Raw genomic sequence first — 25,761 nt, 5'->3', positions numbered from 1 at the left:
CCCTGTTCAGGGTGGCACCAGCCAGAGCCGCGAACCACCCAAAGGTCCAGAGAAACATCCCTATTGGGCCATATACAGACCCTGGGCGGTAGCTTGCCTATGCCTGGTCTAATTCATACTGAAATATTCACATATCCAAAACAGGTAGTACAAACACTTTTAAACAAGCCCTGATTGATAAGAGAATTTCATCTTAGGGATACTTTCAGACCTGTAGAGAACTGCAGAATTCTGCCACAGTTCCAGCATCTCCCTTTTCAATTGAGTGGGAGCACTTGGGAACCATTTTGTGCATACAATTGCAGGCTACAGTTCCCAAAAGCAGCAATTCACTTTTTGCTGTGGGTTTAAGTGCAGCGGGGTTTGCCACTCCAGAGCAGCACTTTGCAATGTGCCCGGGACCTGCCAGCCCTTTGAAAGAGGCTTAGGGGTTCACAACAGAGACACTGAAATCTTTGTTCTTTATTGGACAAATTTTGGCAACCTGACAGCTCTCAAATGTAAACTCATTTCCACTACAAATAGCTAAGGAAGACAGGAATGTCTTGTCATAAAGCTTTCTTTACTACTTTTTAGTTCTATAGAAATACTTTAATGTCCATTGTCTGGGCACAGGTACACACAAAGGCATAAAATAATTATACATATTTATTTCATTTCAGGCAAATGATTCATGTCTGGATGTTACTGGAGGCAAAAACATCCCTGGATCAAAAGTGTCACTTTGGGCTGAACATGGCAAAACTCGACAAAAATGGAAGATCAGCAAGGATGGGACAATCTCCTCATATATAAGTGATGACCTTGTCCTAGATGTTAAAGGTAAGATATGTATACTGCTGCCACATATACACAACTGTTACCCATTAGGATCGTGAAGCATTTGGCTTGAGTACAGAGCAAGAGGTAATCTTACCTGTGGTCAGAATGTTGCTGTGTGAGATACCACAAGCATGGCCAGGTACAGTTGACAGATCTGAGTATCTTAGGGCTCCTGCATGGGGCAGATTTTTATCTCCAATCCAGTTTCCGATTCTATAAATTATTAGATCTGAAGAGGATTTAGCAGCTAACCAATCAAAAGTAAGTTCTGCAGTTTCCGCAATTTTCATTTTTTGGGGGGGCTGTGGATAGATCAGTTGTGTTAGTAAATATCTGTCTAATATACACAAATTGTATCATGTGTACAAATGTTTATGTACAATCACTTCTGGCTGATCAATTACCAATTAGAATATGGATCAGATGGGTCAGTTGATCACAAAACTGACAGCAGATCTGCTTGTGTGTACATTGTAGAGTGTAGGCATTATAAATTACGCAGGGCAGTTTGTACATGTTTTTGGAGCAGATAAAATAGCTCCTGTGGCTCGGAGGTTAGTAGTCTGGCCTTTACAGCGTTCGGTCCCAGGTTTAGTTCTCTGCCAGGATATTATCTGCATGGAGTTTGCAAGTTCTTTGTGTGGGTTTCATCTTGTGTGGGTACTCTAGTTTACTCCCACATTCCAAAAACATGCAATTAATTGACTTCCCCCCCAATATTGAACTTAGACTGTATTAAAGATATATGACTATGGTGGGGACATTAGATTTTGAGCCCTTTTTGAGGAACAGCTAGTGACATCACTATGGACTTTGCAAAGCGCTGTGTATTATGTCTACGCTATATAAATACTGTATAATAATATTACCGAATTTTTCGGACCATAAGACGCACCGGACCATAAGACTCACCAGTTTTTAGAGAAGGGAAATGAAGAAAAAAAAGATTCTGAAACAAATAGTGTCCTAAAATATTTTATGTGCATTAAAAACCAACATCACAGTCATAAACACATGTAATCAACCCTGTAGGGATCAGCAGCTTGCTTCCTGGTGCAGAATGCCGGCTGTTACTTTCAGTTTCATTCTGCACTGCAAGCAGGAGCAGGCACGTGCTGCACAGCCAGCATCAAGGAGACACACACACAGGAGAGGAGCACGCAGGAGAGGAGCACGCAGGAGAGGAACACGGTAAGAAACTTTTTTTTTAACAGCCTATGTGTAGGCTGTATTTGGACCATAAGACGCAGGGCCTTTTTCCCCCACTTCTGGGGGGAAAAAAGTGCGTCTTATGGTCAGAAAAATACGGTAATTCTCCGTGTCTAGATTTTCTACATGAACTTTAGAAAAGGAGTTTTCTGTGTAAATCCTAGTAACCCTGGTCAAGTGGTGTTTTTAACTTTCCTTACCTGTAATTTGATTTGTTGCTGCCAGTTATATAGAAGCTCCTCTTTTCCAGCAGGTTTGGCTTTGTTGACCTGGAATTTGTGTGCAATTAAAATAACAAAAATTATGTTATGTGTACAGGCAATCAATCAAATCCTTTTAAAATTCTGATCACTTAGATCACCTGGAAAGACTACTTACAGGTCAAAATATTGTACATGTGTTTTGGAACTGATTGGAGTCAGTTTTTTCATATCTTGCAAATAAGTTCTCTTTTAATTCCTCACAAAACGGATATTTCCGATTTACAAAATTGTTGTAAATTCTGTGAGAAGATAAAACCAATGGAGTTATTGATAACTAGTATAAACCAGAGGACCCCTAAGCCATGGATGGCCCTCCTGCAATGAGAAATATATTTTTTCTGTGAAGTTGATCCTTAACTCTGCATGTTTGCACCACAATGTGAACAATACTAATATTTTTTCTGTCTTTACATTCATTCAGGTGGAAATTACTATGATCAGAATTACCTGATAGTAAACAGAGCCCAGGAAAATGCTCCAACACAGAAGTGGGACATTGAAATACTGTGAATACAGAGCAAGCCGAGATCAAAGCTATTATTAACATGATCTCTGCAGCATAAAACACAAATCCTCCCAACTACTGAAGTCGCACATCACTGGATCACTGCTCTGCAAATATGCTCGGCAGCTGGCCAAGATATCAGACTGGAGATTTTCCAGCAGAAATATGTTCTGGTAATCTAAGCCAAAGGGCAGGCTGTGATTTCTGGATGGCATGGAGGTGGCTGGAAAGAATTGGGATCAATGGCTATAGTGTCACCTCATTCAGGACACGGGAAAGGTCATGTTTGGGAAATATTGTCTGTGTTACCCCATAGAATCTGCCAGACAGACACTGAGCTCTGTGTTTAAAAGACTGGTATGCGCTGACCTAATATTGGACTGGGGAAAGAATAAGCTAAGCTTCTATGCCATACTATATTTTACAGTGATGTACTCAGCATGGCTCATTGCACAAGTCATACAGGACGTGGGAGGAAAACTATGTGAAAACAGAACTGTCTGCAGTGCACATAGCAGCCTAACAGATTCTTCCATTCATTCTCTTATCTGCACTGGAACAAATACGTAAATCATTTAGTCGATAACTACAAATTTCAATTTCTTGTTCAGGATATTGTAGACTGTTTTTCATGAACGCTTCCCCAAACACTATTAACACTGCATGCATTCAAGACTGCCGGGCCACAGCACCGGGGTATTAGCTATTGACAACAAAATGTAACCCTTTCATGACCAGAGGTCACTGATGCCTAAATTTCAAGGTCAAATTTAGAAGCATCAGCTTTCATTGGTTACCTTGACAATAACAACTTTGCATGCCTAAACTGTTTATATATATTAATGAGTATAAGGTTTTAATTTGGTATACTGGTTTAAGTAAAAAAAAAATCACATTTCAGAATTTCCAGATAAATTTCTGTACAATGTAAATCCCCAAAAAATCCCCCCTCCTCCTTCTCCTGTTATCTATGAAAAGTGCTGTTAGTGGTACCTGAGAATTGTCTGTAGAGGCTGAGCAGCTCTCCTAACAAATCTCTGTACCCCCATAGCTTCTATTATTCTCTTGCATCAAATATCACTAAAGGCAGCCCAAACAACTACACATCCCAGCATTCTCTGTCTGCCAGGTCATGCTGAGGTTTGTAGTCCCTCAATGCCTGATATACAATGTACATACCTTGATAAAACAAATATGCTATATTTGTACTGCAGGGGTTTTCAGTATATTGTATATTTGAACTGCCAGGACGACATGTTGAAAGACAAAGAAAATATTTATACACGGCTGTAAGTAATGTTTTTGTATATGTGTAAATCCACATCTGAGGAATTTATAATAAATATCTCATATGTATATATTGTGCAGCTACAGGATGGGCTGCTTGTGAAGGAGGTAATGTATATCACAAAACATTTAGAAAGGGCGTGTGAAATAAGCCCTGAGTAGTGCCTTCTTTTTAATATATATTATGTCGATGCAGATGTTGATTTCTTTACATTTAATAAAAATTCTATTATTTAAACTGCTTCTTTATATTTTAAAGTGTGGAGATATTTTCTGGTTGAATTAGGTGACAGAAAAATGACTTTATTTCCAGACTCAGAAGATAAAAGGTTCCGGTGACTTGGTTTGGACCAGTAGGGCAATCAGATGAAAAAGATGAATGGCAGGACAGATTGAAATGACCTTTTATAAAACCATAGCTCATAGAATGAATCTTCTCAGATCAAAAAAGCTCACTTTTTTCTTTCAACTGCTGTCTTTTGAGAGATATGTATCACCAAGGGTATTGTCACGGGGATGTTAACAACCATTGGATATGTTAAAATATGACATTACAGTGATACACAAAAAATAAACAATAAGTAAATACAAAAGTCTCCAAATTTTTGTCAAACAGAAACCTCATACTTTAGGTCCATTGTCGCCAACCTTTCGGACCTCACGGTCCACTAAATCCATGGAATCCGGACTGCACATGCACAGGTAGCCGTGTGTCACTCAAAGGGCAACTTCCAGAGTGACGTGATGATGTCAGAACCCGGCCACTCTCTCATCACAGGCTCAGCCCTGCTTGCTAAACATCTTGGGGGGACGGTAGCGCAGGGCTGTGGACGCAACAAGTTGTGTCCACTGTCCTGCACTACTGCTCTCCAAGGATGTTTAGCAAGCGGGGCTCAGCCTGCAATTAGAGAGTGGGCAGGAAGTGTCCATATGGGGGACAGAGCCGCAGACCACCAAAATATTCTTGCAGACCACCGGTTAAAAAAAAAATGGACCTATACTGGGAGATTATATAAACTGCCATTGCTGATGAAGTTCTTAAGAATACAGCATGCGTGACAGGTGTTCTAATAACCTGTTTTTAATACCTTCTGAATCACTGACCCAGAATAAGTACTTCGGTGGTACTCCTCATAATATAACTCAGTAGTGCGTATCCCCCCTACCAGGTACCTGTGTGCACTCCCAACAGTGTCTGTGGAGACAGCTGATGGTGCTCTGGGGGTCAGGAAATCAATTCCTGGACAGGCTGTGCTGCTGTTAATGACCCAGGGGATCTCTTTTGGATTCAGGTCTGGGGAACGTGGGGGGCCAGTCAATGGCAATAATGCCTCCATCATCCAGGAACTGCTGAACACACTCTGACCACATGAGGTCTGGCTTTGTCCTGCACCAGCACAACGTCTGACAATAAGCCTAAAGATTTCATCCCTGTAGTTACCAGCAGTCAGGGTACCATTATTTGACATGTGAAGCTCTGTAGGGCAATCCAAGGCAATGACGCATTATCACTGACCCACTGTCAAACCGGTCAAGCTGGATGGTGTTACAGGCAGCTCAACTTTCACCACAGTGTCTCCAGTGTCTCCAGACTTTCACCTCTGTCATGTGCTCAGTATGAAGATGTGATAGGACCCACTACAAGATGTCTGGGGGTCATCTTGTAGGGCTCTGCCAGTGCTTCTCTATTTCCTCCTCACACAGAAACGCAGATACCAGTCCTGCTGTTGGCCCTTCTATGGCCCTGTTCAGCTCTCATTGTGTAAAGATCCATCTCCTGGTGTTGCCTCTACAATGTAGGAGCTGTCCTTCCAGTTGCAGCAAACCTTCCTATGACAGCACGTATGGAAAAGCCAACCTGGAGGATCCAGACTACCTGTGCAAGCAGCAGGCACTGCCTTATACTGTTCAGTAGTGACAGGACTACTAGCAAAAAACAACACTGATGGAAAATCAGCCAAAAATAATGGGAGGGAAAAATCTGAGGTAAAAGCATTCCCTCTTTGAGGGTTGGTTAGGTGTTGTCCCTCCTGTGCACCTTGTTCCTTTTATTTGCACCAAAGCAGATTCACAATCACTTATGTTCCTAAATGCACAGATTGATATCTGCTATATTTGTCTTATATATGTGCAATACTGAGTAACTAAAGCTTGAACATTTTAATCAAACATTTTTCCCGGGACCCCATATTACCTGAATTTGTGTAAGAAACAAGGAATTATGGAAGTTTTACTGACCTTAATATTCAAATTTGTTTCATAGTTCCTAGTTCAAAACTTTATAATAATTAAGTCTGCAGCTTTTAATAAATCCACAGCTTTTTTAATCTTTTTCTCTTCGACCTTTTACTGCATTTATTTATTGCAAATCAATATTTTTTGTACCTAAGCAGCAAAAATGAAATGTTATTTCTTGCTAAAGGGCAACAAGGAGTCAACAAATGTATATTAAAATAAGAATTTTGCATAATAAACACTAGTGAATATGTTCTGGATTTCTGGTCAAAGAGCATACAATCCTGTCCAGAATGGGTGATGTTAAGGGAAAGGAATACAGATTTTAGGTCACAAATGCAGTGTTTTGATTCTAGGTAATTTTTGATGTGATTTGTACATTTTTAAATACTAGCTTGCCATATTTTAATGAATTGAAGGAGATGTCCAGATTATCCACTAGAGGGAGCTTTCTTGGCTTCAATTAACCTCCATACTTCCCAGCTTTGAAGGTAAAATATCAGCCACACAAGGAGTGTATTGTTTTTACTGAGTACATTGGCCCTGGTTTATTAAGGCTGAAGAGAATATACTTTCTTCGGTGAAGCTGGGTGATCCAGCAAACCTGGAAGGGATTTCTTAAAAGTCACTATCTATTTGCTAGCAAATGTTTTGAATCCTGGACCAGATCCATTCCTGGTTTGCTGGATCACCCAGCTTCACTGATGAAAGTGTATCATCTCCAGCCTTAGAGAGCTTTAATAAATCAGACCCATTGAACTGCATTGTAAGAGGGAGCAGTAAAGTAGCACTATGTAGCACTATGTAGCACTGTACAGCAGGAGCAAGGACCTGCATATGTAACATACAAACATGGCTGCCTCTATGTAAATAAATAATTACCAGACCCATAGTTTATCTAAAACATGTTTTTATATCAGCTCATCTCTTTTTCATGTTTATTATAAAAAGATTACACATTGTCATTGAAGCAATTATTTTACAGCTTAGATAACTGGATATGTTTGCAGTTTTATTCCAGTCATATTGAAAGGTATGCAGTGTCTGCTCAGCCCTGTTTGTAGCGTGGCTTACAAAATAATACTACTACTATTCCAGGATATACTACAGGGATTACTAAATCAGGTATGTGTGCCTGGCTCTGACATTGCAAGTGGATGAGCTGAAGGGAAACAAGTCATAAAACAGTGCACACTATCTGCATGGAGTATGTATGTTCTATTCCTACAGCTTCCCTGCTTTCCTCCTATAATTGGTCTGATAGGTTAATCGTTAGCTTTTCTACAGCATGGACAGATGGGAATACTCCATAAAGCACGCTGTAATACACAGTTACTATATAAATACAGACAATATATAATAATGTTCAGTAACCTGATTTTATTAATGATTGCTCTGGTGAACTTTAACAAAGCCTTTTGCAATATTTCCAGGATACCAAAACCATAAATAAATAGAGTTCACTAATGCAATGCAGTCGATGGTTCCTGTAATGGTAATGATGTCATTTGTTTAGTTACCATCTTTAAGAGCTCTTACAGTTCCTGGAAAATGTGATGAATTGAGTTAGGAAGTGCCGAGGGAGCGCCGTTCAATAGTAACGAAGGGTTCTGGACTGAGAGCCTTGCTACATTCCATGACATAACAGAGGAAGGAAGCTGCTCGCTGGCAGATGTGACTGTGAATTTAGAACATTTCCAGTCTGGAAAATTGGCAAAATGTTTGACTTTTTTGTCCTTGAAATACACGGCTCTTGGCGTAGTTCAGACCTCCCAGTGTACTGCAGAGCTTCAGGCCTACAGAACTCTCCAGGCCACCATGTTGTTCTAAGGCAAGCTCATTAGTGTCTTCTTAAATATTTACTAAACAGCCCTGGGTGTGTAGACTCGGATAACTGAGGGGTTGGCGGGTCTCTTACTTCTGTGTGTGTGACACTCTATTACAGCTTGGTTGTCCTTGGAATATAATGAAGATAAACGTTAGGCTGCAATAATTGTTGGTAAGGAATGATCAGCGACAGATCATTTGATAATTGTTAACAAAAAAAGTGGCAAACCACTGGTCAACGAACGAGGAATCTCACTGCAAACAAACGACCGTCCCAGCGGATCTGATTGGGCAACGATCGTTCGTAATCTATTGTGTGTACGGCCGTTCAGTGATCACGGATTGTTCTGTGATACACTCTCTCCTGTACGTCACTCCCTGCATCGTTCAAACAATCGTATCTAGTGTGTACATCATTGGTGTATTATATTTGAACGATCATATTGTTACAGCATGTACAGAATTGTGCACAATAGGAATGTTCAAAATAATCGGCAATAATCGTTGATCATTCGTTTTCAAACGATAATTATTGCACGTGTGTACCTCGCCTTACTAATATGTGTTATTGATTCTAGTGGTCAGGTGATGTGTTCAGGTAGATAAGGGTTACAATATAGGTGGATATTATATTGTAGGGTCTACCTATTGTATTATAATATAGGATAACATTTGTTCTTATTTAAATTGCCAGCTGATTCTTTATTTAAGTCAAGTCAACCATTGGGTGAAAATGATGCGCAACTTCAGACACAGAAAACACATTGTAACATTTGCTTTTAAAGCATTTGATAATGTGTGTTAAAGCTGAACTATAAACAGATATAGAAAACACAAATTATTGTGATCTGTGTTTAATAACAAGCGTCATTCTGTCATTTTGTTACTTATTCTATAAATGATGGGGGCACCTTTAAAGCGGAACTAAACCCAAAAATGAAACAACTGTGATCAGGTAGGTCAGGAACAGGTGATGTAAGCCCTGACCTCTTGCTCTAGGGTGGGCACCGCCAACTTCACCTAATCTTCGTCCTGGAGCAAGGTATTTGGTCATCTGGATGGGCCAGGATGTAACGAGCAATGCAGGGTATCCTGGCATCTTATGCTGAGCTGTTTTTTTAACAGATAAAGACAGCGATCAGGGAGGTAAGTATGTTTTATTGCAGAAGGGATATCGCCTTTTTCACTGCTTTTTAAAGTGTAAGTAAGCTACAGCAGAAAAAAATCAGGTCTTCCACCCTGCAGGACAGAACGCAGTAAATTTCATGACTGGATGGAAAAAAGTACAAAGAGGGTAACATGTTGCTTTGATTCTTTACAGAGTTGGTTAGAAGAGAAGGTGAGAGAAAGAAAGATGATGAACGTATGTTCATGGCTGGCTAAGGGTAGTGTATCTTTTTCCAAGAACCCTTTACCACACCCCAATAATTATGCAATTCAGCAGCAGGATGTGGCTAGAAATGTCCAGGTATGATAAAAAACAGAAAAAGCAATAACAAAGTTTGTATTGGTGATACTTTAGACACTGGCGGGTGAGTGGTGCTGATGGCTTTGCTAGAAATGGGATTCTCCAAAATATCTACCCACTCCTTTTTTTAGAACCTGTGTCCTAAATCTGTGGTCATCAACCATGGACCACTGGTGGTCCACAGAAAAATTTGGACATTATTTATAATTTTTTATGTTTTATTAATAATAAAACAAAAATAATAATCTAATAAATTCTTATAATCTGAATGACAGTTTTCATCTTTATATTGCACTAAATTCATGAACTGTATTAGAGACGAAAAAACAAGGGAGGCACAGCGTTACGTCAGTGTAGTCTTATGTTGTATGAGGCAACCATTGCCAAGCTGTACGCTTCAGTATTGTTTCCACCATTACAACAGTCACCCTGCTCCACGAATACCGATACTCATCCGATTGTTTTATTGGCTTATTTCTCAGATGCCTTTTCAGAAAAGTTTGACCTTTACTGTGTATTTTCTTTATCTGTTATATCTAATGGCATCAAATATTTTGACTTTGATAATTATTTCTTGTTTGGTCTTAGATTCAAATGCATAAAAACCCATAATGAGTGAGAAAAAGCAAACAAATATTTTGCATTTCTTTAGTAATACCAAAGATAATGCAACTAATAATAACTTCACTTCACTTTACCATGAGCTGATCAAAGCCTACACAGTCCTCTTCAGGCACCATTAGGAAGACCATTATTTTACAAATCTGTTTATCTTTTTAAAAAAATTCATATTAATGGTCCGCAGGATTTAAAATGATAAATTTAGTGGTTTGTGAGGTCCGAAAGGTTGGCGACCACTGTCCTAAATAACACAATGATAAGGTGTTCCAATATAATATATTTATTAAAGTTATTCCCCTGAGAAAGCTGTATTGCAGATTACATAGAGAAACTCTTAGAGACAAATCTACATATGTATAATAAAAGTCGCCAGGCCAGGAATCTGCTGACTTCATCCATCCAATTATGCAAGCACAAACCCTGTCTGTTTTAGATTTCTTTGCACATGATTGGGTATTGCATGGTAAAGTTAACTACACTAAGCTAAGGGAAATACTCCTTGAAAAAAAAAACTTGTGGCATTTTTTATGTCACATCTAGTCTTCTATAAAAGAGCAAGCAAAGTTCATTCTGCAGTAAGCATTCTTACCCGGCACATCCCAGCATCCCCTGCAGGTGCCAGCACTAAATGAACTACACCGGCGTTATGTCATCCTGATCCAGCCAATCAAGATGGGCACAGGGACTAGTCATTAATAGAAAATCTCTGCAAAGGAGTCGGTTAAAATATGTCATACATAGTGATGGGGAATAGATCGCTTTCAAATGTCTTCTGGTAAGGGGGTGTTCAATTTTTTAAAACTAAACCCCACTTTTTCATCCTGTCTCTGTTTTTGCTTTGGTTCATAGACCCCTATAAAACACACACACACATGTATATTTGCTTTATTTTCATATTGTTCTTTCTTATGACTACTGTTGGAATTTACCCTTTTGAAATGCAAATAAAAATAGATTTACCCATAAAACACACACATAACTGATCACAACATTATAATATATTAAACACTCACCTTCTAAATTATTCTATTTGTTACTTTCAATGCAGGATCAGCAATGTATGCTTTGGCATGTGTAAGGGAGTGGCCCAAATTTTGTAGATAAAGGCTGCTCCAATGTACTTACTACAATGACACGATGATGCTAAAATACTGTAAGAACCATTTTAATCTTCCAGCATCCAGATGTACAACACATTTGCAGGTATTGCACCAGAGTTGAAATTTTTATGCTGGCCACACAAACAGCAATCAGGGAATTCTATTCACTTTCAAGCATCTGGCTGTCATGTTCTGTTGGTTGCTGTTCTAGACCAAGCATACCTATAATGTGTTCCGGTAATGATGCCATTCCTATGCATGGCTTATAAACTGTATATTCAGGTACACTAGAACTGAGTGCTCTGACGCTATAGTTGTGTCAACTTGTTTCAGGTAAGTACATGTATAACCAAAGGTACAAGGGGGGGGGGTAGTCGTACCCAGAGCACATTATGTATCATATTGTACATTGATAGATTTCTCTTTCTATAATCAATATACTATTATGTTCATATCAGGTTCTCTTGTACTGATAATTACAAAAGCAGACAGAGGATCAGAATGGGAACCAGTTAGTAATATTTTCAGGGTAAGTCAGCAAAGGAAGATCCCCTCTGTACAGGATTTAGTATTATAATACTAAACCAAAATACTTGTTGGTTTACTTATAAAACAGAAATATGTTTAAGGATCTGAATGTGTTTATGCATCAGGTTTAATTACTAAAACACATTGTTATGCCATCTTTAGTGCTCTTGTTTGTTCTATCTACAGCTTGGTTTTATAATTTTCACGGCTGACCTTTCTGACGCTCCGGTGTGGAAATGTGCAGAAATTATAGGATTGGTGTTATGCAAACAGTTGCAGTTAGAACCATACTGATTATATGTTGAAGGGTTTATTTTCCAAGAAGTAGAATGTAGCTAATTTTATAGGCATGTTCTACAAACACACAATATTTAGTTTAATTCTACTCTTATCCGGAGAGTTTATACATGCACATTAAATCACATCACAAAGGTTGTTGTCCATGGCACACGTGTTTTACATTTGACATTCTTTAGGCTGTTGGTTTAGATGTTGTCTGCACGAGATGGGCCTTTCCTTTAGTCTAGTCTTCATTAAACATCCCGCCTGAATCATATGGGCTTCTTCCTCTCATTTTAAATGGGCATTCAGTGTGACTCCATGCACTAAAATATAAAAGTGCAAGAGGTACCGAAAATACAATTTGTAGCTAAGTAAAGCATTAAGCCAACTCTAAAGCAAGAACTGCAATTTCTAGGTAAAAGGTGTACAAAATACCTCCAGGTTGCCATATTGAAAGTGTGACATTGGACAATTTAACAAAAGGAGAACTGCAGATTGACATGAAAACATTATATTAAATGATTAAATAGCTTGTATAGTAATAGTGTTATATCTATTCTAAAGAGTGTTCCATTAATAAAACAAATAAATATACAAATCAATTTGTATATGGAGTTTATTTATAAATCAGAATGAGGAACCATTATCAATAACTTCTGTTATTAGTAAAGAACAACAACAGTACTGAAACAAAATGATCATTTATATTCAAGATCACAAAATCCATCAAATATTATCACAAAAAGTATGCACACACAGTATACAATGTGATATTCCAGCATAGAAATTGGTTGTTTGGCACAATAGGATACTAAAATGTTTTTCCATGATTAGAGGTCCTTTGCATTAACACAGCCATCCTCCGCTATACACTGTATGCCTGCAGCCTACAATATTGGTGCCACGGCTGGATTTTACTCGGTGCATTGTGGTAACCCAAGCTTTTTCTTCCCACCTATCCGCTTCCACTGCAGGCACTGCAATATATTGCAACTCACTATCCTTAATATATAGTGATTTACTAGTTTCTCTAGGTTTCCCTTTTTCACTGCGTGATCCTACCAGTAATACAACCCATGTCCTAGGGTGAAAATGCTGATTAGTCCACTGCATCCATGCAGAAGTCTTGTCTCTAGACTGCTTGCTCTGAGTTTGGACTACAGAAGACCTCCCCCCTCTCCTTGTCTACATAATGTAAATGTTTGTAGGCCACAGAGAGAACTTAGAAGTGCTGATAACCCTGCTTCACATTTCAGTGCAGCACAGGATAAGTGTACAGGATGAGGCTAATTCCTGCAAAATCAACATTTATTTGTAACAAAGGGCATTTATTGGTATATATACCAAACCAAAGGGGATATAAAGGAGAACCTAACTGTTCGTGTTTACATATATGTAATTATAACTACAAGACTCAGCCATGACACTAATATGTACACATGATGTGTTTTTTTTTTTTAAAAAGAAGACAGATCAGAAAGCACTGAATCCCAATATGACGCATAAACGGAAGAGATGCAGATAGAGGTCCGCCATTTAATTGTGGGTATAAATCTGAGCTTTGTAAACAGGTTTGTATATGGTTTGTATACAGCAGCTAAGATACCCTTAGCCTGAAACCTGTTAGATGAGAACATTAATTTGTATTACAACCAATGAAGATGATTTGCAAATGGCTAAGAAATACAAATACTACAAAATATGTATAACTCTTCCCTTTTCTATACACATACCTAAGTCTCCTTTAGAAAATGGCAAAATCTGAATTACCAGCGCTTTGAGATGGCAGTATTGAGGTTATTTCATTTCTCAGCACTGCCTCTAAAGCACAAAAAAATAAAAATTAGCCCCAGCAAGCACATGTAAACAGACAATCAATGACATGCTTGTACTAGAAATGTGACAAGCGATATGTATTTGGGCAATAGATCACATTCATAGTACAACATGTACAGCAAATACATACATTCACATGCAGATAAGGCACTAAATAGAATTCTTCAGTCTCACATCATAATGTACTCATAATAAGATTGTCACAGATGTATCTACCTGAGACCAGGCATCTGCAGCAGAGAAATGTCCCTCTACTGTCATCTCTCTGCTTTCACCTAGAATACAATGGCAGCACTTTGCAAAAATGAACCATGTTTTCCCTAATATTTAACTAAATCAATGGCAACAATTTTCATTATAGAAAAGTAAATGTTATGGGGGGAAGACAAGGATGCATTGTTTGCTGTATTTTATAACCCTTTCATGATATCATTTAAATCTGGAAGATCAGACCCAGTGTAATAGTTCTGTATGTGCTGGTTAGCCCAGTTAACTATCTAATGTACCTGTCTTAATCACTTTTTGGCATATTAGGCTTTCATTTGGTTTTTAGTAATTAGTCTGCTCAAATCTTTATTTTAACCCCAGATTTTTGTAAACTGAATAGGCTCAGCTCAGACATCTTTAAAAAGATCTTCATTCCCAGCCAGATGTTTTTTTTTCTAATTGTGATGTGTTGGTTTGTCAAATGAGCCTTTTTTTTACCAACACTGCTGTATTTCTTTCTTTGTGTACAGAAAAAAAATAAAAGGTGTAGCCTGCAAGCTTTAATTACTACAGACACATGCTCAGGAACCATGATGATTAGTTTCCAACTGTTAGTAGAGATTAAGAGCTGTCAGTGACCGGAAGGACTTACAAGATCTATGCATGGCTGTGCTCTTCTAGCTGTTATGAGAATGTAGACTGAGGTTCCTGCAGCATTAGGGATAGAAGTGGACAATATGACAAAAGTTTAAAAATGCATTGAAGTTTTTTACTCCACACACACTGCAGGATTCAGCCGTCATTGTGCCTCTTTCTACCCAAGACAAGAATGCAATGGAGTCCTGATGGCCGATAAGATGATAGAGTACCAGGCTGATTGGCCCCCAATAATTTGTGAGAATTCAGAGTTGCCACTGACACTTGTCTCAACACCCCACAGCAAAGAAAAGCATTTCCTCAGCCAACAGTACCATATCTGGGAATGTGAATCTATAAGCTGTGTCGAGGAAGGAGTTAAAGGATACATGTCTTTAGGCAAGCATGCTTCTTGCTCATCTATGCTGGCTAATTGTAAGGCAGTCTAGGAAAGCAGATCAGAATCCTCGATGACCTATTATACCACTGAGATATCAGCAAAAGAAAACAAATGCCATGTATTTAAATTTGCTTAATTCTAAACACAAGATGCACCTGAAATCGTCTCCTATTTGCGATCATACATTATGATATATAGTTAGGATGGGTGTTTAGATACAAATTCCAAGGAATAATTGAGACCAGTCAGGAATTCTAAGGATAACTTCACTGTACTTAATTTCAATAGTAATTTACCTTACTCTGAGGTATGTATAAGCAGAGATCCAGACATATTTCCACATATTCTGTATGTCTGCTTCCTGAAGCCTAGGCTGATTATTCTGTGAAATATCCACTGAATTCTTACTATTTTCTAGGAATCTAAGAAGAAATATTAGTATTTGGGTTAGTAGCTGTATCCATTTTCTACACCCCTAGAACAAAAAAAAGCCATTAGGTGATTCAAAACATTGGCATTTTTGAATTAGGTACTTGGTGTACACCTTTAAAAAAAGGGCATTAGTCAACAAATATTGCTTGGTCATTGCACAGCAAATACAGCAACGAGGTTGGTGAATCTAAACAAATCTGTGTGCACCCACAGACCTGTCATGATAAAGTGATGTAGCAACAGAGGTTACTGGAAGCAGGAGTTAGCAGAACACAGAACATTTCACTGCATACTAGTATTAAAATTGCAAATTTTTATCAATAAAACTGCCTCACTGGAAGTACTGATATCAAAGCTCAAAAGATTGAAGAACAGACAGGGATTAATGGGGAGAGGACCAAATACAGAAAAGTGTGAAGGCAACAGGAGAATGGGGAGCAAACATGACTAAACAAGAGAAAATTGGAACTGATTTACTAAAGAAGTTGTAACTGACAAACTGAAATATCACTCTGCAAGGAACTATTTACTTTGTATAGTAAAGGTAAAAATGGAGCAAAAAAAATAAAAAAAATCCCTGTCTAGGCGTTAATGCACTTTGCTAAGTGAACAGTGTAAACTCCTTTAATTTCAGACACACTTGGTGTGAAACCAACCGGTTAGGCGAACATCATACTGCTGCTGTGTGGCCTGGAGAATCAAACCAAAACCGCAGGCAACAAGAACTGCATGGCACTGCAACCACAGAGCAGATCTGCAGACCACAACATTCGTAGCCCAAAGCAACCTTCACTTTTGTGAACTGTACCGCAATCTGCTACAGCGGCAAATCGGCGTCCAACCACCCTCATTCCGACAGCTGAGACTCTGCCCTAAGTAAACCCACCCCACTGAATATGAACATGTAATATGTAACTATGTAATATGAACCTTTGAGAGTTCAGAGAGCTATGCCTGGTGAGACACAAGTTCAAAGAAAATCAGACAAAAGTCTTTCCTTGCTACAAAACTGCCATGTAAAAGAGGAAAAGGCACATTGGTATTATCCAGCCCATTGTAAACATCAGTTGATTTTTTTTGCTTTTGGTTGTAGGAAAACAAAGCGATCACAAAACATAGCAGCAGTGGGCCGGTATTACTAGGAGACAGATCCCGGCCTGGGCTGGTGACATGGAGGTAATGTCATGTTCAGTCCTCAGTGTGGACGTTCTCAATTAAGCCCTCAGTCCACAGAGATATGGCCAGGTTCTCCTTGTCACGGTCACTCTCCAGAGGAAGATCTTTAACACGCAGTGGTTTGTTCTCCCAAATTGCTTTCAGTGCATTCATGTGAGACAAAGGGAAACGCAGACCGGTCACCTGCAGAAAAGAGTCAAACACCACCAATCATAAATTACTTCTGTACATAGAAATAAGAGATAGATGAAATTATTTGCCAATACTGCACATTCAGATCAGTTTATTTTACCACATGACATGGTTATCCTGAAAAAGACACCCAAGATCCTTGGAATCTATGAAAACCTAAATCACATATCAAATAGTCAAAACATAAATACCCCCATTAGAATGTTTTTAATGAATTTATTGCAGCCTCATGAAAAGCAAAGATTAAAAATTACAATTTAAGATGCCTTATAGTGCAGTTGCAAGTATGGAAATAGAAAAACAAGCAGATTTGTCTGCAATATTCACATGCAAACAAGGCTCAGAAAGTAAGGGGGAAAAAGCAGATTTGTCTGCCTGTCTTCTGCAGTACATCTTATTTGCCACAAGATGGTGCCAGTGTTCTATTTTGAATGACTTTCAGTCTCATTCAGCTCACTTGCTTTGAGCACAGGGTGTCACACATTACAGCCCTACCTATCACTAAGAGACAATCTCAGCCCAGGCAGAATACAACAGAAGAGATACACAGGTGTAATGGGATTTAAAATTTGGGGGGGGGGTTAAAGTGGAGCTGTGCTGCATAAATGTTCAAAAATGCTTCAAATACATCTTTTATAAATGTGGATAACTGCAGAGCATATATGTGATGTAACAATATCAGAATTAACAGAATTTTGATGAAAATGTATTTCTGTGCAGTAAAATGTATGTATTTTGCGGCAGGGAAAACAGACAAAAGCAAATGAACTCTGAATCATTATTAAATAGGGACAGTCACCTCGTACCATAGCCAAAGCACATTAAATCTGATATGGCAAATGAGATATGTGAGGCCATTGCGGTTAAGTTGTCCCTGCTAATAGTGCAGCTTCCGACACTTCTAGATGTGAGACTTACTTATCCCCTATCCTTTCTGTAGGGCTACGTATACACGTCAGATAACTGTCGTCAGATTATCACTTCAGGGCTGGTACCAGACGAGAATGTGAAGTGTGTACAGTGTCCGTCCTGGCGGATCCATGAACGATGAACGACTGCAAAACAGGTGAAGGGAAGGGAGCACAGCGGGGTGCCGCTCGCTGGTTCTCTTGCCCTCCCCTCTTCATAAAGCAGAACGGCGCTATATGTACAGATCTCATTCATGCATCCTTCAGTATTTTGTCGTTGGAAAGGATCATGAAAGATCCTTTCCAATGACAATTATAGAGCGTGTGTACTCAGCCTTAACGCCAGTGTAGCATAATCTCAACTGACAGCACTGAGGACTATTACTGCAGCAGGACAGGGGGCTATAGGCACACAGCAACAGTGAGATACAATACCAACTTTTACCTTGTGAAAGTTTATAAACCAATCAATAACTTTAGCTTACTGGCCCCTTAAATGTTATATAATGCATGTAATGCACCATTAGGAGCTGCGCTCAACAAACAAAAGCTCAGCTGTACAAAGCAGCAGTGATTTTCTATAGCTCCAGAAAGGTCTTGTTACAGAACCTGCTGGATACCAATAAGTGTCACATAGCATAAAACAGGTCTACCCTCTACACATTGTGCAGCTCATGGAGCAGAATAAGAATTGCTTGGTGGCAAAAAAACAGCCCCGACAGTGCAACAGTACCACCTACAGGCTGTTCCCCGCCACTGCTACATGTAAGTAACCACCATACAGATCACGCATACCCTGTTTTTCTTTTAAAGACAGGAGAGGAAGCTCAACTCATAAAACAAGGATATTTCCCCCACGGGAGAGATATTTTTCTTTCTTTTACTTGCACTTAGGGAGTTCTGCAAACATATATTAGCTGACTACCATAAAACAACAAGAACAGGAGGAAGTATGTTTTATTTTCTGCTGACGGCATTTTAAAGCTGTTGTACTACAGCACAATCAACTTTGTGTATAAGGGGGCAAAAAAAAAAAAACTACAACTTCCCAAGTACACCAGCATTACTTAAAGAACAACTTATCAAGGGTTACATTCAGGGAGCATATCGCCTGAAATGCATCTCTGCAGTTTCCACACACCAGCAAAAAGTTGCATTTGGCTGTCAGGAGGACGTGCCACCCGTGTAAGTAATAGGTATTTTATTTCACTTTTAAGAATATTTATCAGTCCAGAGTTTTCCTAGGACCTACTTACCGGAGGGCTTTCTTCAGTGTCTGAAACCATATGAGACTCTCTGCTATTGTTCAAAGCATGGAAGACATAAATCACTAGTTCTTCAGTGGGATCCTATAACAAAGCAGTTAATCAATATTACATAAATGAAAATAATCCAAATTGTGCAAAAAGGCTATTGTAACCAAGCATAATTCAAGTATGAAGTCATCTCTACAGTCAGCTGAAACCTGTGTGCTATATGTTACTGAAAATCACAAAGTACAGTGTCATGGGGCTACTTATAAGGAAATAGTGTCACAGGGCTGTATGTGTCAAACCAGTTTTACCAGCTCTATACAGATGTGGATTTATTGTCCAAATATTTGCCTCCACACACATTTTGAATGATGTAGCCTGCTAACGTTATATATAGCCATTATTCAGTTCTATACTTTACCTTGTGTTTTACACCATCTTACAAAGTCACTAACAAGCTTACAGTCTCTGGGTTTATATCTGAACTTCCAATAAAGTGTAGGCTAGACACTATCACCTTTTTGTGCTTTTACTATAGAACATTTAGAGGGAGAATCAGATTGCTTGTGACAATAAAACTGCATAGATTGAGGAAACCTTTTCTTAGAACCAGCTTTTTTGTTGGATAAATGTCCTACAAAACTATAAATGTACCTTCAGAAAAAACCCAAAAAATATACTCACAAGCATCTTTGGAACGTGATCTACTGTGATGGCAGCATAATCCTGGTGCTGTAGTTTGATGGTGCTGTTAAGGTTTGGAGGATGAACTACACAAAAGAGCCACATATATACAATTTAGTTGCAAATTGGCAAAAATCAACATTTTAAAGACTTTTCTATTATAATAAAAGTGCAAAGACTGTAGTCCACAATTCTCCTAAAAAGATAATTTGCAAAGCAACACCACTTCACTGAGCTGGATCACAGTAACCACCATTTCTGCACTGTGCTGGGTGATTAGAGGGTCCCAAGAAGTTTGAATGACTAAGACACTCTCTGACCTACTTACCACCTGTAATAATAAATATACCTTTGGTCACAAAGATGAATACAGGAGTTGGAGAAAGTTTCTAACCTCTATAAAGCGAATTCGCCACATTGCAAGAACAGAAAAATAGAGGGCAATCTCTATGAATGATGACAAAAATCTAGGTAAGGCTGGAACGAAGCTTTAAATTGTAAAAATATTACAAGTGTTCAGCCTAAAGTTTCCCTGTCACCAGGATCCATTACAAAAAAAGGCCAGTCTAGTAAAAGGGAACTATACATACCTTTTCAGCAACAAGCAGTTCTGCTGTACTGCTCCCCAGCCACATATCTGCTAACACATCCTAATGCAATAGTTTCTTAGGTTAGTGTGTACATTCTAATGAGCCAGTAGAGGAAATTTCCGTATGAATAGTGGGAGCATTCTGCACAATCAGAAATGTGTAATACCTGCTGGGGTAAGGTAAAGTGGTACCATTTAAAAAAAAAAAAAAAACAGGACACTGAAAAGGTAAATATAATGCCTCTCCTATCACAGGACTGGTCTTTTTGTAAGTGACCCGTGTTCTCCCTATAATTTTTTTTTAAGCTGTGTGGAAAGATACTATAGGTTATTGGCAGCCCCTGTCTTGTGACCCAAGTTTTCAGTAACCACCCAAAAACAGCCAGGTGGTATGCCCAGATAAAAGGTGCTGGGGGAGAACACTGCCATAGACGCATGGTCATATTAAAGCACATCATATTATGATTTTAATAATGCAAATATTCCACACAGTGCAAATGTCAATAAAAAAGAAGATGCTGTGGATATCACACCTGATTTCTTTGCAGTTCCCTTCTTCCCCTGGTAAAGAGGAGAGCTGTCTTTCATAAAAGGTGGAAGTCTGTGCCCCATGAAGTCCCGCAGCATTTCACATGATCGCAGTTGGCATCCTCCTTCTATCCGATCAGCCAAATCCTTCAAGAGACCAGCCAATGTGCTTCCCGAACTTGTAGAATCTAAATGCTAAACACATACCATACTGAACATGAACACAAAATCATTAACCCAAAAAAAAATTACACTCATTTAAAAAGATTTAGGTATAATCAGGTTTTCACAGGTCACATCACTGAGATCCCCTCCTAGCCACTGAAACCAGTACATGGCTGTACTTCAAAATTGTTCTCCCTAAATCAGCAGCAGGTTTCGTCTGCCCTGTTTCTTAAAAATGTCCCTTTTAGCAAGCGGCTAATCAAAATAAAACATGCTTCTGGTGAGCTCTGAACTCCTCCCTACATGCCTGTTCCAGCTTTAGATCTTTTATACTAGGTAGTGAGGACAGGAGCAGGATGGTATTATGAGCCAAAAGATTGTCTGCAATTGTATAAATGATGTCACCAAGGGCTCTATTTAAAAAACATGGAATCTGAGATTCCCTCAAACCTTCCCTGGTGTGAATCTTCCAGAGCAATGTGTTTCAATGGCAGTAATTAATTCCCACGGGGGAGGGGAAGGGGGGAGCTATTTACATACAAGGACAGCCTGTAAGTGTGCATATAACATGAAGAAATAATTTCAGTACCAGTAGTTGTTGTAGAGGAATGCCTTTTCGCAGGTTCACATTCTCATTCGCTGCATCATGCAGAAGAGCGGGCATCAGGTCCTGGATGTAGTCAGCCCAGGAGCTTCACACAGGACAAAAAAAATAATGAAATGTTACTAATCACCAAGCAGAAAAATGTAACACATTAGAACATAATATTGACATTCATACCATGGCGGTGATACTACATGATAACAACGTCAAACTATAGGCCAAAGAGACGCAGGGACATTAAATTAAAGCCCCTTATTCCTACAGTTTAAGCCAGGGCAGCAAATTATTTATAACAACAACATTTGTTTTTAAATTAGAAAAATTATGCAAGGGACAGGTCACGCACAGTCACAGCTTTTAAAGGACAGCCCTTTATGTTGTAGGCCATTTATCAGTGACCACTGTTTTGCTTAGCAGTGCCATTTAATGATTTTATCCCACCAAATACAGTTGGTAGTAAAAACGTGAAATGTTTGAATACCAATTTATGGACCAAAAATATACTTACGTGTTCTGATAGCAACTGATAGTCACATGAGTGGAGTGTGAAGAGCTTGCAGGCGTGTCAGCCTGATGAATCACTCCTCGGGGGAAATATAGCAAGTCTCCTTCCTGAAATGAAAAATCTGCTTTAATACCAAATTATCCTCTCTATTGTTTATAAAGACTAATTCTAACTATTCAGAAAGGCCAATACCTTTAACAAAAACTCATGACTGGGTGTCGTAACCTTGTCCTCAGGGGCCACATCGTATTGTCTAGCCAGGGGGACGAGGGGTTCATAGAGCCTCCAGTGCTTCTCACCCTCCACCTGAAGGATAAAGACCTGGAAACACAAAGCATATCTGTGACGCAAACATAAATCACACTGCATCTCACCTATAATGGCAGATTGTCTATTCCCTAGTCAAATAATGCTTATCACCAGGTAACAACACAATAAATAAGGCATTATAAAAATGGCGATCAGGTTTTCTGAAGTGGAGATTTTTTCCGTTCTCAACTATTTGTCATCATAGTCAAATGATGCAGATTTGCAGAGGTTGTAGCACTGTATTGCTGTTTTAGCATTGAAAATAGGCAGATTTGTACTCCATACAGACTCACAATAAGGAACTGGTCAGGTGAAAGTTAATTTGTTGAAGAAGACGAAGGAATTTATGAATGAAGCTAAACTCTTGGCAGCAAACTTGTCTGCCCCTAAAATGCCTAATAACTACCATGCAAAACTGCTAATTTCAAGAATATTGAACACAAGGTGAAATAATTTGGTTGTGGGTAGCAATGTCACAGACGTAACTGGGGTCATGTAGGAACTAGAATAGAAAATACAACCTATTTACTTGCAAATATTATAATTGTGCCAGGTACTCTAATGCCAATACGCATGCATTTCATGAGAACACCAATAAAAATAACCACATGATGTCACAAAAGGCACATGAATAGAGACAAATTATCTCCCCTGCATTCTGTTTATATTCCTTGTTCCTAACAATCACCAAGGATGTGTCTCAATGCATATAATAACTTTTGAGGAAAGATTACAGACTGTTAATACAGGGAACATCCAATTGCCTCATGGAATCAGGAAGGAATTTTCTTTCTCCTGTTGGAGCAAATTGTATTAGGGTTATTTTTTGCCTTCCTCTGGACCAACTATGTCCATAAGGATTATTATCTGGGATATGTTTCTTTCCCTAGGGGTTGAACTTGATGGACTTATGTTTGTTTTCAAGCCGACTTACTATGTAACTGTACATATAGCTGATGTGTTATACTGACATCTAGTGGACACTGGAAATATTACAGTTTTCCTGACCATGCTGTTTGGAGTAGGGAAAAAAGGGAGTCCCAGGATTGTATATGTCCTATTTTATTGCCCCAGAGTAAATCTTACAGATATTTTGAATGTGCCAGAAGAGATGATAAAAGTGATGATCCAGAGGGCAATGATGCTTCTTTATGTGTCTCCTACACTGGTCACAGATTACATGGCATGGAGAAGTGTTCCTGCTCTCTGTGCTATTGCTGCTGAGCTTGGCATTGGATTATCTCCATATAACATCTCTCCCATCATTGCTATGGCTCCTATAAAGAGCATGTCTCCCATCTTTACTGCAGCTCACCTTGAGTTCCAAGAATGATAGTCTATCTTCTTCAAGACTGGATAAGATCGACTAAAATGGGAGACCTGAGCGATTCAGCAAACCTGAAATGAATCTTGCCCAGAAATAAAAACATCTGGCAAATAATAGAAAATTATTTTTTTAAGAAATCCATTCCAGGTTCTCTCATGATAGTCTATCTTCCACAGTCTTGGAGCTTTAATAAATCAGGCCCGCTGTCTCTGCCAACCCTGCTGTGGACCATCAATAGAAAGCACCTCTGCCATCGCTACAGTAAATCTTGGAACTTACAATTTTTTTTTTTTTTTAAGATTGTTCGATTTGAACGCCCAAAACTTATGATAATGCACTGTGTGCTCATTTTGTTGTATTTTGCATTTGTTTATTAGCTATGAACAAAGCTGTAATGTGTAGGGAGTTCACTCTGCTTACTATACAGATGGCAAATGTGGAAATTATGACTGGTATCTATAACACATATTGGATGGTTACACCAGGATAATGCCAGTGTACCAAACAATAATACAGCACATAATAATTCCATAAATGCAGTATTCACATTAACCTCAACATCCTATTAAAGTAAAACATTGATCAGTAATAATCATACAGAATATCATATACTGATTTACCTCTACATCATCATGGTGAGGTGGTAAACCCTGAGAATCTGACGGTGTGATGTACACGTTACATCCAACTAGTGTGCCAAAGAAACATTCCAGCTTCTCCATAATCTGCCATAACTTGTCCTGTACAGAGAGAAAAATATTACAGCTCAGAATGGAGGAAACAAAATTATTTTTTTTTATCTGTTTACTTCAATGGTTTCTTGGTTAACATCTTAGATTTAATTTAAAAGTACCCACACCTCAATCATCTGCAATGTCAGGTCCATAGGCAAAAGTGAATCTATTCCCAAAACCCTCTTTCGGGTTCGAAAGGTTTAGAATCGTCAGCTTTTACTATTATCCTGCTCTGTTAGGGAGATATACCCTTTTTCCTGTCTTAAAGAAACCTTTTTTTTTTTTTACTGGACAGGAAGTGAAAAAAATTCTCAAATGAAGTATGGCAAAAAAACTTACAAGGGTATGAATCTTTCCTACAATCCAAAATTAAAATAAAGTTTTGATTACAGATTCATTCAAAGCCACGGGCCACAATGCCTTTGGCCTTTAAGATTGTTCAACAGCTACCTGGTCCTTTTCTGTGTTTGTCCAGCTGTGGCCATTTCCCTTTACTTTATGACCTGTAGACAACTGGAAGCACATGGAAACCTCTCTTTTAACCATCACAGGAGTACTTGAAGCTTTGTTGGAGTGGGTGACCAACACCGCAATTCCTAAATAGAAGTCCATTCCCACAGACCAGCACAGTGTTCAACCTAGCCCCTTATAGTTGGGTGCACCACCCAGCATTTTTCAGTAACCACCTGGCTGTTTTTAGGTGGTTACTGAAAAGTTGGGTGACGATACAGGGGCTAGCACTCCCAACCACAGCTTCTGCCTACCTAGCTTAAGAAAATTTTCGGGTAAAATACTGTAGTACATTCTTGGTTACCATCAAATATATTCAAAAATGTAAAGACTTTGCACTGCAGACCCTGCCCTTTGTCAAGCCTTCATTTATTGTGCTGGGAAGGTTTAGGATCAGTCCACTCAGATATAAATTTGTAACAGGTGATGGCATTTGAGGTTAAGGCTTCAAAATGCCAACCTGTCGTTATGCTACTACCTGGCCCCCCTGCTACAGCATTTAAATAAAGAGGTTTGTTTATATAAATACAAGCAGTCTTTCATAGCTAGCTGTGATACAAGCTGTTTTCTTACATTATATCTTTGGGGTTGATGAAACTGTATTGTAGCCTTAGCATTT

At 38.8% G+C, this 25,761-nt stretch overlaps 2 protein-coding genes across 2 annotated transcripts in view; one reads left to right on the top strand and one right to left on the bottom strand.

The window, feature by feature from the left end:
• Window positions 1-4,324, top strand: part of CRYBG3 (crystallin beta-gamma domain containing 3) — a 42,329-nt gene extending 38,005 nt beyond the window's left edge. The window contains exons 18-19 of the mRNA XM_072431725.1: window positions 663-822; window positions 2,716-4,324. Coding sequence (XP_072287826.1) covers window positions 663-822; window positions 2,716-2,804 — 249 coding nt within the window. The 3' untranslated portion in view covers window positions 2,805-4,324. The remainder of the gene's footprint in view (window positions 1-662; window positions 823-2,715) is intronic.
• Window positions 4,325-12,749: 8,425 nt separating this feature from the next.
• Window positions 12,750-25,761, bottom strand: RIOX2 (ribosomal oxygenase 2; the record flags this gene model as incomplete). The annotated part of the gene is given in 9 exon segments (XM_072431700.1): window positions 12,750-17,017; window positions 19,191-19,283; window positions 19,872-19,957; window positions 20,994-21,183; window positions 21,743-21,845; window positions 22,266-22,369; window positions 22,455-22,583; window positions 24,519-24,638; window positions 25,716-25,761. Coding segments are annotated over 9 exon segments (1,042 nt in total), but the record flags the coding sequence as incomplete, so codon positions are not given.

This window comes from Pyxicephalus adspersus, chromosome 1 (assembly GCF_032062135.1).
Source record: "Pyxicephalus adspersus chromosome 1, UCB_Pads_2.0, whole genome shotgun sequence".
NCBI classification, from domain to species: Eukaryota; Metazoa; Chordata; class Amphibia; order Anura; family Pyxicephalidae; genus Pyxicephalus; species Pyxicephalus adspersus.
The sequence above is the reverse complement of the archived record's forward strand: the minus strand, read 5'-3'. Positions and strand labels throughout refer to the sequence as shown.